Raw genomic sequence first — 13899 nt, 5'->3', positions numbered from 1 at the left:
CGCCTGCGTTTGTGGTGCTCGCTGGGTGGGCGAGGCAGCACCAGCTGGGCAAGTTTGTCCCACTGGGGTTTGTCCCACTGCAGCGTGCCTGGCAGGTACAGAGCCTTTTGGCATTGAGCACATAGGATAAGCTTTAAGATGCCTATCAGATCGGGCTGCTTTTGACACCAAAGATTTTGACATTGGACATGTACCTCTGAGGGTTTGGGCCAAGTCCCGGGAAGGCTGGTGTGACAGCAAGATGCAGAGCAGTCTCTAAGGAAGTGCACGTATAAACCGCAGACAAAAATATCTCAGTGTGTTATGAAGTATCTCTGAATATGTAAATGAGGTGGTTCAGCTTAGGGAAAGACATGGTTAAGAAACCATTTTAGAAACATCCCTAAAGTCGACATCTTTTCCATCTGTCAGAGCTGTTCTTCCAGCGAGGCAAAGAGGATGAGACACGAAAGAGGGAAGCGCTTGCGAGCCAGCTCTCGCTCCGTAATACTGCACCTTTGCTTTCCCAGCCGCCGGCTTTCCCAGCTCTGCACCGCTGGTAAACTCCCGCCTTAGCTGGCCTGTTCGTGTGGCTGCTCAGAGCCAAAGCAGCAAACACCAGGATTTCCCCATGCAACAGTCAACCACCTCCCAGCAAGACACCTCCCCGCCCCAACCGAGGGCTGCAAAGTGCCATCGCAGATCCAGGAGCAGAGAGGTGGGGGCTGCCCATGGGCACGGTTTTCCAGCAGGCGCTGGCAGGGGCTGGGACGCGGCCAGGAGGCTGCTGAGCGCCACAGAGCCCTCAGGTCCGCAGGCTCAGACCCTCGTCCAGCAGCACTGCGTGCCTCTGCTTTAACTTCTAGACAGCCGCGGGCAACCAGAGGTGGCTCACGGTGGGAGCCACCACACTCTAGGCTTCTGCAAATGTCACGACGCAGACCCAGTGAGGCCGTGGGTGGGGTAGGACCTTCCCCCTGAGCCCAGGGAGACCCTGATCCCAGACAAGCACCGGCACAACACCCACCACCCCTTCCCTTGGGGCATGCTCAGCCCCAGTGCCCACAGCACCTGGGGGCTGCTCTCACCCCCCCCCCCAAGGCTCAGGCAGCCCCTGGGGTGGGCAGCCAAGGGCAGGACCCCCCGCACACCTGGAGCAAAAGCACAAGGAGCCATCACATGGTGTGGGGTTCAATCCAGAGGCCATGTGGGGTCCTTCATAAGTCCCACAGGACCCCTGTTACAGAGGGCACAGCTGCTGCATGGGGGAAGCATCTTTCGATCTGGGTTTATTAAAGACTGAGAATACAACTGTGGGCCCAGCCACAAGAGCTGGGTGCCAGAAGCAGGGCTGGGTTTTGGCCGGAAGGGTGTGGTCTCCTCTCCAGGTGGCCTTCAGCAATACCAGCCAAATTTCCTATCTGGCAGGGTGTCCCAAAGCCTCCACCCCGGCAGCACTCCACCTGAAGTGGAGCCCCTCTCCGCACCAGCCCCAGCCTTGGTTACTTATTGCTTTTAACGTGCTAGTCTAGTACAGAGTGAATTAGAAACAAAAATGCATGTCTGCCGCGGTGCGTTTGTGCCGTCTTCGGGTTGTGCTGGGAACCCCGGCCATCAGACCTGGAGAGGGATGGAAGAGAGGGGCGGGTGAAGTCAGGCAGGGCTGGGAGCGGAGACATCCCGGGGACAACTGTGCTCCGGGACAGACCCTGTCATTGCCGACAGGACACAAAGCAAAAGCCTTTGGCATCCGCTGCCTGAGCTAAGCGGGTGCTGATGGTCACTTGGGGCTGGCAGAGAGGAGGAGCTGGCACCGAGCAGGTTTGAGGGCTGGGAGGCACAGCCAGCCCAGAGAAACACCACGGCTTGCCTGGAGCGGGGACAGCCCCAGCCAGCCCATGGAGCCAGAGGCAGGAAGAGAGCTCTGAGGGAAGGCACCAACCTGAAGTTTACTTGAACGTGTGGCTCTCGGCTCCTCCCCGGCCGAACCCTGGAAGAGAGTCAGAGCAGGGTCAGCATCACTGCGGGATGGTGAGCGCACCGAGGGATGTGCCATGCCGGGAGACAGGAGCCCCGAGCCCCCTTCCCTCCCTCCCTCCCACAACCCCAGCCACAGCGACCCTACCTTTGGGCCCGAACAAGGCAGCGTAGCAGGGGTGGTTGCAGTACGGCTTGCCGTCGTGCTGCGGGGAGAGAGAAAGAGCATCAGCCCTGATGGCCCTTCAGCTCCATCTCTGCCCATCCCACCCCTCCTGCAGGTCCTGACTGCAAGGGACAAGGACCTCCTGGGCGGCAAACCTCACCTCTGCATGGCCTCCCGATGTCAGGGTCTTGTTACACTTCTCGCATCTCAAGCAGGGCCGGTGCCAGTCCTTCCCCAGAGAAGTCACCTTCTCGGCTGCCATGGGAAGGAGATGGGTTAGGTGAGGCACTGAATGGGTTTTGGCAGATTGGCCTCCGTGTCACCAACCTTAGGGAGGGCACTTTTGGGCATTTTCTCAAGTCTGTTTGCCCAGGACAGAGAGAACCAGGTTTCAAACCCAAACACTCGCTGTGCACGTACATCACCGTGCACATCCAGGTGCCCAGATCCAAAACCACCCAGGGTGACACCACCACATCCATGCAGGCAGACCAACTTCTATCCATCTCCCAAAGATTTGGGCTCCTCCCTGCTTCCAACATCAGCCTGCAAGGGGATAAATTTCTCCCCAGCTAGCTGAAGCCCAAGCGATCACTAGAGCTAGCAGGGGTGAAGAGGGGATGCTGGTGAGGAGTGAGGCAGTGAACATCGCCATGCCCTGCCCCAACTCAAACCAGTCCCCTCCCACTTCTGGCATTCCAGCCACAGCTCCGATTCTGCATCCACCACAGCAAAACAGAGCAGAGCTTGGCCAGGGTTCAGGCAGCCACAGAGGGGATAACATGCTGTTTGCTGGGCCAGGACGTTTTTATGGAGAACAGGGTGGCTTTTAATTATGGCACAGTGGAGGAGGAAGATATTTTCTACAGACGCATGTGATCTTCATATTGACAGCTGCGCTCTTGGGCATTTATTAAGTGATAAAGCAGAGCTTTCCACAGGAACCCCATCAGATCCATGTCCGAGCACTCTCCCCATGCCTGCAAAAGGAGGTCGAGCAATGGCGCGGAGCCGCTGCTGGCAGCGTGCGCCCTGGGGGGCCCTCAGCAGCCTGAAGCTCCTCTTTTTTGGAATCCAAATATGCCCACGACAGCTTACGAAAGGAGCAAGCCGGCGGCTGCAGAGGTGGGAGCGGGGGCAGCGCCCAAATGTCACGAGGCAGCCCCGCTGCCGTGCCCCAGCAGCACAAAGAGCCTGCTGTGCCCTCAGAGCTCTGCCAAGGCTGGCTGCAGCGGGCATCCCCTGTTCTCAGCCACACAGGCGACGTTCCCCTGAAAAGCTGTTGGTGGCTCTGCAAACCCCATCCCCAGCCCTCTCGGCGTCATCTTCTCCTCAGCCCTGCTCTCTACAGACATGGTTTGGCCGAAAGCAGCCTGAGGCACACCCAAGCAGGATTGCCAGGCTTCAAGAGCCCCAGGGTGCCCCGGAGCAGGGCTTGCTCTGCCTCCTCTGCCAGCTCTCCTTATCTCCAGGAAAAGAAATCAGGCAGCAAGCTCGGTCCTCTAGCAGCTTTTGAACCCTCCTCAGCTTCTGCATCAACAGATGGTTTTCGTAAGAGCAGCCTGATAAGTGCAGGGCCAAACCCCTCCTTGGTCAAACGGCTCTGTCCCGACGTCTCCGCGGCCACACCTGCGGGCACGGCAAACCCAGCTCACCCCGACTGGGATTGAAGCAATCCACAGGGACACGGGAAAGGCAAATAACTGACACCAACACCTTGGTAGCTCCTGGTATCCAGCCATGTGGGTAAACGAGGTGTCCCAGGACCCTCGGTTGCAGGAGGGAGCCACAAACTGTATCGTGCCAAAACCCCACCTCAAAGCCTGGCTGCAAGCAGTGAGTGGAAGCTTAGGCAGAGACGTTCCACAGCCGCAGCAGCCACATCCCCAGCAGCCCTCCAGGCAGCACCCCCGCCAGCCCCCACACACCTCCCCAGGGTGGGTGTCACGAATGGACACGGCTGTTTGGCAGGGGGAGCAGCCCCTGTGTTCGAGCCTCCAGTTTCTTCGGCAGAGCACAAGTAGAAGTCGGGGCGCACGCACAAGCAGAGCAGAAACAAGGCAGAGAGAGCAGAAGTCAGTGACGGCACTCGGGTTCCCAATCCCTCATCTCTAGTAAATTAAAAAGCAGGGAGCGCGTATAAGCTGCTCCAGCAAAACCCCTCAAGTTCAGCTAAACCAGGGAACTGGCAGACAGACGCTGCCCGTTCCAGCAGCTGCTGTCAGCAGGGCAAGAGGCTCAAACCACCCCAAATATCCTTGGGCAGGACTGTGGGACTACGGCACCAGAAGGAGCAGGAATCTGGAGCTTTGGGGCCCCAGCTCAGAGGGAGGACATCTGCCTGAAGCCCAGCGGCACACAGCAGCCCAACAGGGCTTAAAAAGAACACCCCAGGGCTGCCTGTTATCTCACCGTGCTAAACCACACAGGACAACATGTGGGCAACCCACCAACCCCAGTCACACGAGTGACACGAGGAACGTGCCCAGGCTTTTGGGCTCCAAGCTGAGCAGTCCTCAGGGCTGGCCGAGCTGCCTGCCTCGGCACCGGGCTGTGGGCAATGCTGGGAAGGAACCAGGGTCGAGCTGCCAGGCTGTGCCACGGCCCCGTTTACAGGCTGAGGGTACCCACTGCTGCCCACACCCTGCAGCGAGGCACCTCCTTGGGTGGACTTACAGGGTCACCCACCCGGGGAACCCCGGGGACCCACAAAATTGGGGCACAGGGACCTGTAAGCACCAGGATGCCCTGGGGACCCGAAGCCCGGCGGGGTGCAGCATCGAGGCGCCGGTCCCAGCGGGGTGGAGGCGGCCAGGGAGGGAGCAGGAAGCCCTTACCGAAGTAGACCTCCTTCTGGCAGCGGGGGCACTTGGGCATGGTCTCGGCTCGGCTCGGGGCGCCGCTCGCACCGGCTCTGGGATGCTCCGCGCCGGCCCCGCCGGAGTCACTGCCCGCCCGCCCCGCCCCGCCCCGCCCCGCCCAGATGTGCGGCTCCGCCCGCAGCTGGAGACACCCGCCCGGGACACAGCCCTGCAGGGTCTCCCGGGCCGGAGCCCTGCACCCTTTGCAGCCCTGCACCCGCTCCAGCATCCCCTGCACCCAAAATCCCTTTCATCCTTTGCAGCCCCATGCCCTTTGCACCCTTTGACCCCACGCTCCTTGCACCCCTGTAGCTCTTGCACCCCTACATCCGCTGCACGCCACACCCCCTGCAGCCCTACCCTCTCTGCACCCTGGCTCCCTCCCTGCTCCCTGCCCACGCTTGTGCTGTGCGGGTGGCAGAGAGCCCCGCTGGAAGTGTGATTGGCATCTGCCAATTAACCGTGCTCCCAGACGAAGATTCATGGGGTGCTGACCACTAGGGCTCACCACCTCCGAGCACAGATCTGTTTCTCCCAAAGGAGTGTAAAAGTCGACTCTCAGACAGTGTCTCCTGCCCGTGGGCAAGTTTGGGTTACGAGATGAAGCAGAAGGCAGTTATAGGACTGTAATTCCCCTTTTGCAGGACCTCGGGAATGGCGTGGGTGTAGGACACAGCTCTGCGCACCACGAAGAGCCAGCCCATCTGCATCGCTGACTGTTGTCGTTTTCTTTTGAGGGAGGACTTGCTGTTCCTTTGTGCTTGGCTGTGAAGGAAATGAAAAGCCTATCCAAAGGTCTGTTTTGTATGAAACAATCCTCCCGAGGGCACATTGCTGTGCTGCAAAGGTCATGAGGCCTTGTGAAACTCAGCGCCAGGACGCCTAGCGTCTGCCTCCTGAAAAGCAGAGCACCCCTCACCTGCACTAACAGGGTCCTGTTGACGCTGGAGCCCACCCATGGGTGCAGGCGCGGAGGTGGCAAGCTGTGCCCAGAGGTGCGGCTCATGGTTCAGCTGGGATTGCTTTATGACCTGGCATGGCTCCAGCCTCCCTTCCCAGCAGGAGCCCTCATTCCACTGATGCTCCCCTCTGCTGCCCTTGCTCCCAGCCTCACCTCTCCTGCCGGCAGCCCCACCGCAGGCTGGAGAGCACCTCAGCACGCTGCTGCAAGGACACACTGGGCTCAGCAGGGTGGTCAGCAGCCCGCGCTGGCAGGGGCATCGCTGGGAAGCTCCTGGCTAAGGCACGAGTCCAGCTGAGACAGGGTCCTACAGCATGGGAGGAGAGAGGTGTCCTGCAAGGGCTGCTGCCTCCACCCTGTCCTTCCCACCCTGAGGCACCACACATATGCAAGCACTGTATTTCAGCCATCCCACATCCCCCTGCACTGAGCCATAGCACCCCACAAGTGCCCGGCTGCATTGCCTGGGCCAGGTCTCCCTCCCTGCACCACATGAGGTGCAGCTGGCACCCTGATGAGATACAGGGCACAAGGCATGTCCTCTCCTGTCTCCGGAGGCCCTGCTTCCCCTCCCACACAGTGCCAGGCTGCTTTGAGGCCACTGCCTGGCTAGGACAGCCATCTTCAGCTGTGCTCCCTTTTAAGGCCGGTTTTGTGCCGACGGCAGCGGAAAAACAGCCTCTCGCAGGTCTCCTCCAGCTGGTCCAGCCCTGCGGTCGGTTGCCACGGACCACTCAGCTTGCAGCAGGAAAGCTCCTGTCCCAGCCAGGGCAGTCCATGGCACCACACATCAACTGACCTGGCTGAAGCAGAGCCCAGCCGCCCCCTCTCCGCACTTCCCCCATGCACTTACTACTGGACACTGGTCACACAACAGAGCAGGCACAAAACCGGCGGCAGCTCTCACAAAGCCGGCACTGCCGAGCCGCACGCTGCTTTCTGCCAGCGCTGCCCGCACAAGGCTTTACACCTGGCAGCCACCTCCTCAGCCCCCCGGTTTAGACTGGTGAGCCCCACTGTGGGGATGTGCACGCCTTGGGCTGCCCCCAGCCTGCTTTACGAAGGGGTGAGCCGAAGCATGGGGTCAGCGCGTGGCATGCCGTGCAAAGCTTTGGGAATTACGGTGAGCCAATATCGGGGTGAATGTTGTCATGACTGTTAGGAGCCCCCCACACTGAGGCTGTGCATGCATCCTGCTCATCGCCACTGCCCTCATCCCATGGATCAGTGGGCACGCAGGGCAGCACGGCAAAGCCGTCTTAGTGAGGGAGCATCGGTGGAGAGGGAGGGAGGAAGGAAGGGCTGCAGGTGCTCCCAGAGCACAGCAGCACCTTGGGAGCCCATGGGATGCAGCCTCTTACTCGTTTTATGGGGAGTGAGTCCATAAACACTCCTAATGCTGGTGTGTGAAACCCATCAGCTCACCATGGTGGGGCAATAAACTGAGCTCTTGCCGGCCCATGCTGGAGGGAGCTGGCTGGAAACACCACAGCAGCCCAACATTTGGAGTCACCACTCCTTCTGCCATCCAGGGTCCCCTCAGGAACTAAAACTATGCCACGACTGCCTGCGAGCTGTCCCAAAGTGGCAGTGAGCAGCAACCAGCTCACCCCTCTGCAGTGAGATGCTGCCCACAGCTCTGTGCCTGCAGACATGGACAAGGGCAGGCAACGGGCGAGCTCTGGTGCTGGGCAGAGATGGCTCCAGGGAGCAGGATGAGAGGGGCAGGGGTGGTGTCTTCAATAAAGCCAGGTCCCAGCCTGAGCATCACTTCAAAGCAAGGTTCACATCCTGCCAGGGCAACAACCCAGCCAACGCCAACAGAGAACAGCCTCCTCAGCAAACCACAGCGTTATCTTATCTGGAGACCTTGTTCCAGCTAATTTAACCATTAGAGCAGAGCACGCCTCAGCTGTCTGTGCCCTCTGGTATCAATCTGTGGGTGAGGCTCCATCCCAGAGCATCAGGCGCCAGTGCTCCTCAATGACATAGCAACAGCCCTCAGAAGAACCTGGGCTGTCCCGTTTGTTTGTTTGGGTGCCGTTGTCACGGGCAGGGCAGGGTCCCTGCCCCCGTCCTTCAGCAAGCACAGGCAAGAGCCAGCGCCAGCTCCCCCAGGTCCCTCTGCGGCATATTTGGTGCAGGGTCCTCACAGCCCTCAAGGACCTCCCAAGAGTCTCCCGAACTCCCAGGGCAGGGTTGCAAGGTGGGAGCTCCCGGGCATGCCAGAGCTGTGGGCACACGCTGCCTGCCCAAATATGCCCCTCGAGCAACCTGGCTCCCTGTGGTTACTGGAGTAATGACTGGAAAAGTCACAGGCGTTTTAGCCGGCAGGGCGAGTAACATAAGCCGATTTGGGTTTGTTTTGCTAACACAGCAAGAAAAAACAGCTATTTCCGCATAGCAAACCAGCCCATCTGCCAGGGCGGCAGCTCCCGGCCCCCCTCCTGCCCCCTCTCCGCAGAGCTGGGCCGGGGCTCTCACGCCTCTCTCTGCACAGCCCCCCGAGCACGCCAGCACGGGTGGGAAGCTGATGCACCAGTGAAGGCACAACCTGGAGGCTGGCAGCGCTCTGCTCCAAGGGTTAGGACACCTCATCTAACTTCTTCCCCAGCCCTGGATCTTCCCGAGCTGGGATCCCTCCTGCAGAAAACATGACAGAGGAAAATCCTGGGGCGGCAGCAGGGTGCTGCGCTGGCAGGGTGTGTGGGGCAGCGGTGGGCTGGAGGCACGGCCAGCATTCCCCCGGTGCTCACACAACTGTGAGTCCTGCAAAACCTCCCTCCCTGGCCATATTTCAACCCACACTTGTGCAAGTGAAGGGCCCGCTCAGCCAAGATGATTTGTTGTAAAATATGCCCTGCCCAGCCCAACGCGGGACCCTAATTTGACAAGAAAATTATAGGGCGGCTCAAAAAAAGCCCAGCAGGGGCTGGGGGGAGCTGTCAGATGCATCAGCCCATCAAAAGGCCTGTGAGATGCTGGTTCCATGGCACAGTGAAGTGGCATGGGGTACCCGGTGGCAGGGACCAGCACACTCTCCCACCCACTCACCTTCCATCACCTCCGGATTTGCACATGGCTAATCCCATTACCCGCCGGCCAGGAAAACAACAGCATGAAGGTGGCTGTCAGGACAAATTACACCCTAAGGAAAAACTCTGGGGTATGTCTTCATAAAGCTGACAGGCAGCCGATGGCTGGGAGTAATTGGGAACAGGACGGCAGGGGGAAAGGCAGCAGGAGCGAGGGACTTGGGGAAGGGGCTCAGAAAGGGCCACCCGGTGGGATGCTGGCAGGGGAGCCCAGCACACCCACCAGCACGGTGCCACTGGTGCTGTAAAGCCCCGAATGGTCTGAGCCTGCGAACCACGCTCACTGCCATGCCAAAAATCTGTGCTCGCTGCCCTCCTGGATGCGGTGCAGAGTCCAGCCCACCATGGGCATGGGCAATCACACGGCTGTTTCTAGCAGAAACTGTAAAAACATTTCCAGGCCGGTTAAGGCAGCTGGCTGCCCGCAGCAGCCAGTTGTCAGGTCAGCTCTCAGCTGCAAGAGCCGGGTGTGAATTAATATCACGCGGTTAATGTTACACCGCGCGAGCAATAACAAACAGAAGAGCCCCGGGGCCAGCTCAGGGCCCGGCGAGGAGCTGCCGCGTGGCACAGGCGCTCAACGGGGATGGGGTGAGCCCGGCTGCCGGGAGAGCATGGGGCTGCCGGTGCAGGGCCACGCCAGGATGCATCTGGAATTTCCATCCATGGGACAGAAGAGCGCAGTTACCCTCGCCCACCTTTCCAATCCCTCCAAGTCCCAGCTATATGGAAAAATCTCCTCTGATTCCATCCAGGCACTGTTCCCTCAGTCTCCCTGCGTATGGTCTCACCAAAATCTCCGCTACCATCTGCTCTGCAAGCTTTCCAGTAGCAGAAGCCCAAGGAAACCTCCTGGCTAAATCCTGCCGGGGGCGGCTTTGGTGCATTTTCCTGGCACAGCCCCGGCTGTTTCTGTTGTGGCTATCGCATCCAGCCAGGATCGTGGAGGAAGCAACGCCCGCTGCTTTGGGAAGCTGCCCAGCACCCATGAGGCATCGCCTCTGCCTGCTGCAGAGATGCAAACCAGTGCTGGGGGCTGTTGGGGAGCGCGGGCACTGCACAGGGGACCAGTGCCAGGGCCCACCTCCCCAGCCCTGCCCTGACACGGGCACTTGTCCAGTGGCACCATTTGCCCTGGGCTGGGTCCAGGCTGTTGACACCACACCTTTTTATTCCTGGTTAAAAATTCACTGGAGGTGAGGTGGAGGGGAAGGGGTACAGAGGTGTTTGCTCTCCCTGCCAGCGTGATCACACCGTGGTGGCAAGGGGAGCAGGATGTAGGTGCTCCGCACTGCCTTACCTGAACAAGACAGAGGGTCAGGACAGAGCAAGAGGAGCTGCAGGTTTTCACACCCATTGGCAGTGTGGACACTTCTGCCTCACCAGCCCAGGTACTCTTCCTCCAGCAAACAGCCCCAGGACACTCCAGGAGCCCTCCTCACCAACCCCAGGGCAGTCTCCCAGCTTCTCACCCCACCTGGACACCGACTGGTGATAGACAGGCTGCTGCAGAGCCCAGCCTACATACTGGGGGGAAATTCCCTCACGGATGCCCCCAGGCAGCAACAAGCTGGGGAGCTGCTGAGGGATGGAGCCAGCACCTTCCCAGCCAGCGCCATGGCCGGAGTCTGCACCAGCAGGGGGAATTACAGCCCAAATCCTCCTCTGCTTGGTTTCATGCTGTTCCTCCTCCTTCAGCCCTGCCTGCTCTCCTACACCCTCTCCAGTATTTACACTCAGTACTTTAACCTCCCTCTGGGGCCGAGCCAAAGCCCGGCCAAGCCAGCGAGAGCCACGCCACTGACTTAGGGAGTATTGGAGCTGGTTCTTGGCCCTCACAGAAGCAAGCTGTGCTCACTGGGTCGCTTTTAATATCCCATCTTAAATCACATCTTCCAGCACTTCATCCCTTTTGGCTCCCATTTACTGACTTCCCAGCAAATGCTTTAAATCCGTCTCGCTTCGCTGCCCAACTATGCTGCTCCAGCCCCCGGCACGTCAGAGCCATGCTGCCAGCCACAGCCTGCTGTCCTGCCATCTCCCTGCGTTTCGGGAGCCCCTCCGCACCACCATGGTTGCAAGTCCCTTCCCTGCACGGACTAGCTCAGATGTGGTAGCACAGGGCTGCCCTCCTCACTCCTACCCCCACCAAGTCCCTTCCTTGGTGCTTTTTGCGTGTGTGCAGCCTGCCGTGCCCCTCCGGGACCAGGCTCCATACACTGACGGTCCCTTTCCTGGGTCACTAATGACAGCGTGAGGGGTGCAGCCCCGTTTCTGGTGGCACAGGAGCCCTCAGCCTCCTGTTGAGAAACACCACAAGGTGACAATCCTGCTCCTCCCGCAGCTTGGGGGTACCCGGTCTGGCACCCGTCGCCCGGACTGCCTCAGAACAGGTTGACCACTGGTGCATCGTGGCAGCCGGTGGGATTCCTGCCCCACACCCAGCGAGGAGCTATAAGGCTCGGCTCCCTGCTGAGCTCCGCTGGCTCCCAGGAAAGCTGGGAGCCAGAGAGGGTAATTGCCCAGGAAGAGTTCATAGGGCTTGGGGGATTTCCAAGCAAAGCTGTATCCACTTTGTTCTCTGTTTTCCTCCGTACCCTGGAGAGCATGTCTGTAATCACCAGAGCCCTCCAACTTTTTTATCCCACTAGCAAGTCTGAGCTGAAAAAAAAAAAAAAATACTTGACATCCCCGAGGGGAAGGATGTTTTCCAAGCCTCAAGTAAAGGAGCATTTTCAGCTCACATAGGCCTCCCAAAAATAAATACAAAAATGCACCGGGCTTCTCTGCTTGAGCAAACTGCCACTGTCGGTGCCCCGGTCCCAACACCGACCTGGCAGCACAGGGACAGCCCCAGCCCCTCGGCACACACACAGATAAGCCCGTGTGGGATCCCAAAGCTCTGCTATATCCTGCAGCTTCCTGCTTTTAACACCCATCCTGTGGGTACCGGCTGTACCTGGGGGCCACCTTCGGCCATGAGGTGCCCAGCCCCCTCACCACATCAGGGTGAGGGGACAGTGAGGAGATATCACTCACGTGGAGTCCGAGCAGCTGGGTTGTCCCTTTGGGGCGGCAGGAAGCTGTGATGGATGCGGGCTCCCAGCACCCCTTCATGTAGCAGAGCTGAATTTTGTCTATTTTTAATTTCATTGCATTGCCTCAGTAAAACTCTCATGGGGAAAAGAAAATTTATGCAAAAAAAAAAAAAAAAAAAAGAAAGGAGGGGAAAAAAAAAGAAAAAGCCAGCCCCAAACTAAACTAAAATCCTGCACTTGACAGCTGCCGCCTGGGAGCAAGCTGCAGCCGAGGTGCTGTACCTGCCCTGCCCCGTATCTCTTCACATCCAGAACTAACTCAGGTACCAGCTATCTGGGCACCCCCTCCCACCCCCAAACTGCCTCCCTCCCTATCTGAAGAGCACTGGTTCTGCTAGCCCCAGCAGCCCTGCACCAGCTCCTTCCCAGCCCACCCTGGCCACGCTCTGGGTCTCAGCTCCCTCCTGCAGCCAGCATTCCACCAGGAGGCACTAGGGAGGGGGTCTGCTGCTCCCACCCCTGTCAAGGGGCCAAGGCCAGTGCCCAGGGCAAGGATGCTGTCAGGACTGCAGGTTTAGGAGGGTGCTGGGGAGGGGAAATCCCTGTAAGCCACAGGTAGGGCAGTAGGGAAGAAAATCAGCCCATTGGGGAAGCTCCCTGCTGCACGGGATTGCTACAGGCGAGTGAAAAGGCTGGCACATTAAGCTCGTTAATTAATGATGGTGAATAAGGGTTGCAACGAGATCTGGATTCATGCCAAGGGCATCACTGGCAGCTGTGCTGGGTCCCGGGTGGGCAATGGGGACCTGCCACCCCAGCACCACTGCTGCTACATGTGGCAAACTTGGCAAAGTTTGGATAAAAGGGCTCAGCTCGGGGAAGGAGCTAGCAGAGTGACACTGCTCTGATTTACGCAGCAGCCTCGGCCCCTAAGTCATCAGAGGGGTCAAGTCTCTATAGAAACCTCACCAAAACACGAACACACAGAGCCTGTTTCCCGGCGCAGGAACTGCACTGCTGCCTGGGAAAAGGCTGTGTGCGGCTGGGATCACTGCTGGGAGTGGGAAAACCTGTGGATCCTGTGCTCACTGCTCTGCCGGCTGCCTGGGCCTGGGGGATGCCACCACAGGCAGGACACACAGGCAGAGCCAGCATTCCCGTTCTGCAGCACCAGCTGTGCTCCTCAGCTGTGCCCGGGCAAGGAGTGAGGCCCGTGGCTGTGGCCAGCACCCACCCACCCTTCTCCTGCATGGTGATGGAGCAGCTCCAGGGCTGCTAAAAGGGTGCAAGACATTGCAGGGGGCACCAGGTTCCTGTTTTCACCAGCAAATGGAGCCGGCAGGGTGCCTGCGTCCCCAGGGGGCACAGCCAACTGGCAGCCCAACAGGCCCTTGCAAGAACCTGCCAGAGGGGATGAGCCAGAGCAGCAGTTCCCAGAGCTGGTGTTTGCCTTGGCAGCCCCAGGCTCCACGCCATGTTTTCCAGACACCGAGCTCCTAGGGGGAATAGCTGGATGTCTAAAACTAGGCCTGGCAGCGGGGCTGGTATCTGCTCAGGGACACGGCAGCTCCCAGGGGTTGGGGGGGGATTGTGGTCCGTGCCCCCACACTGCATTCCTGCTGCACTGCCGCTGGGCTGGGCTTTCCCACCAGCAGCCCCGCTCAGGTGCTGTGCGTGCTCAGCAACCCAGGTCTGGGGGGAACAGTGTCACCTGCTATGTAACATCCCACTCTTGGTTTTCCACCCTGCAAAGCTGGAGAGGAACCCATCCCATCCCATTCCATCCTGTCCTGTTCCATCCTGTCCCACCTGCAGAGCCAGC

General features: G+C 59.4%; 1 protein-coding gene across 1 annotated transcript; it reads right to left on the bottom strand.

Moving 5' to 3' along the window:
• Positions 1–1242: 1242 nt before the first annotated feature.
• Positions 1243–5022, bottom strand: CRIP1 (cysteine rich protein 1). The gene is made up of 5 exons (XM_009983076.2): positions 4960–5022; positions 2283–2377; positions 2105–2162; positions 1922–1969; positions 1243–1599 (listed from the first exon to the last, which is right to left on the bottom strand). Exons 1-4 carry the CDS (start codon positions 4997–4999, stop codon positions 1929–1931), a joined length of 234 nt encoding a protein of 77 aa, XP_009981378.1. The 5' UTR covers positions 5000–5022; the 3' UTR covers positions 1243–1599; positions 1922–1928.
• Between the last annotated feature and the right edge of the window lie 8877 nt (positions 5023–13899).

Source organism: Tauraco erythrolophus, chromosome 10 (genome assembly GCF_009769465.1).
Source record: "Tauraco erythrolophus isolate bTauEry1 chromosome 10, bTauEry1.pri, whole genome shotgun sequence".
Lineage (NCBI taxonomy): Eukaryota > Metazoa > Chordata > Aves > Musophagiformes > Musophagidae > Tauraco > Tauraco erythrolophus.
The sequence above is the reverse complement of the archived record's forward strand: the minus strand, read 5'-3'. Positions and strand labels throughout refer to the sequence as shown.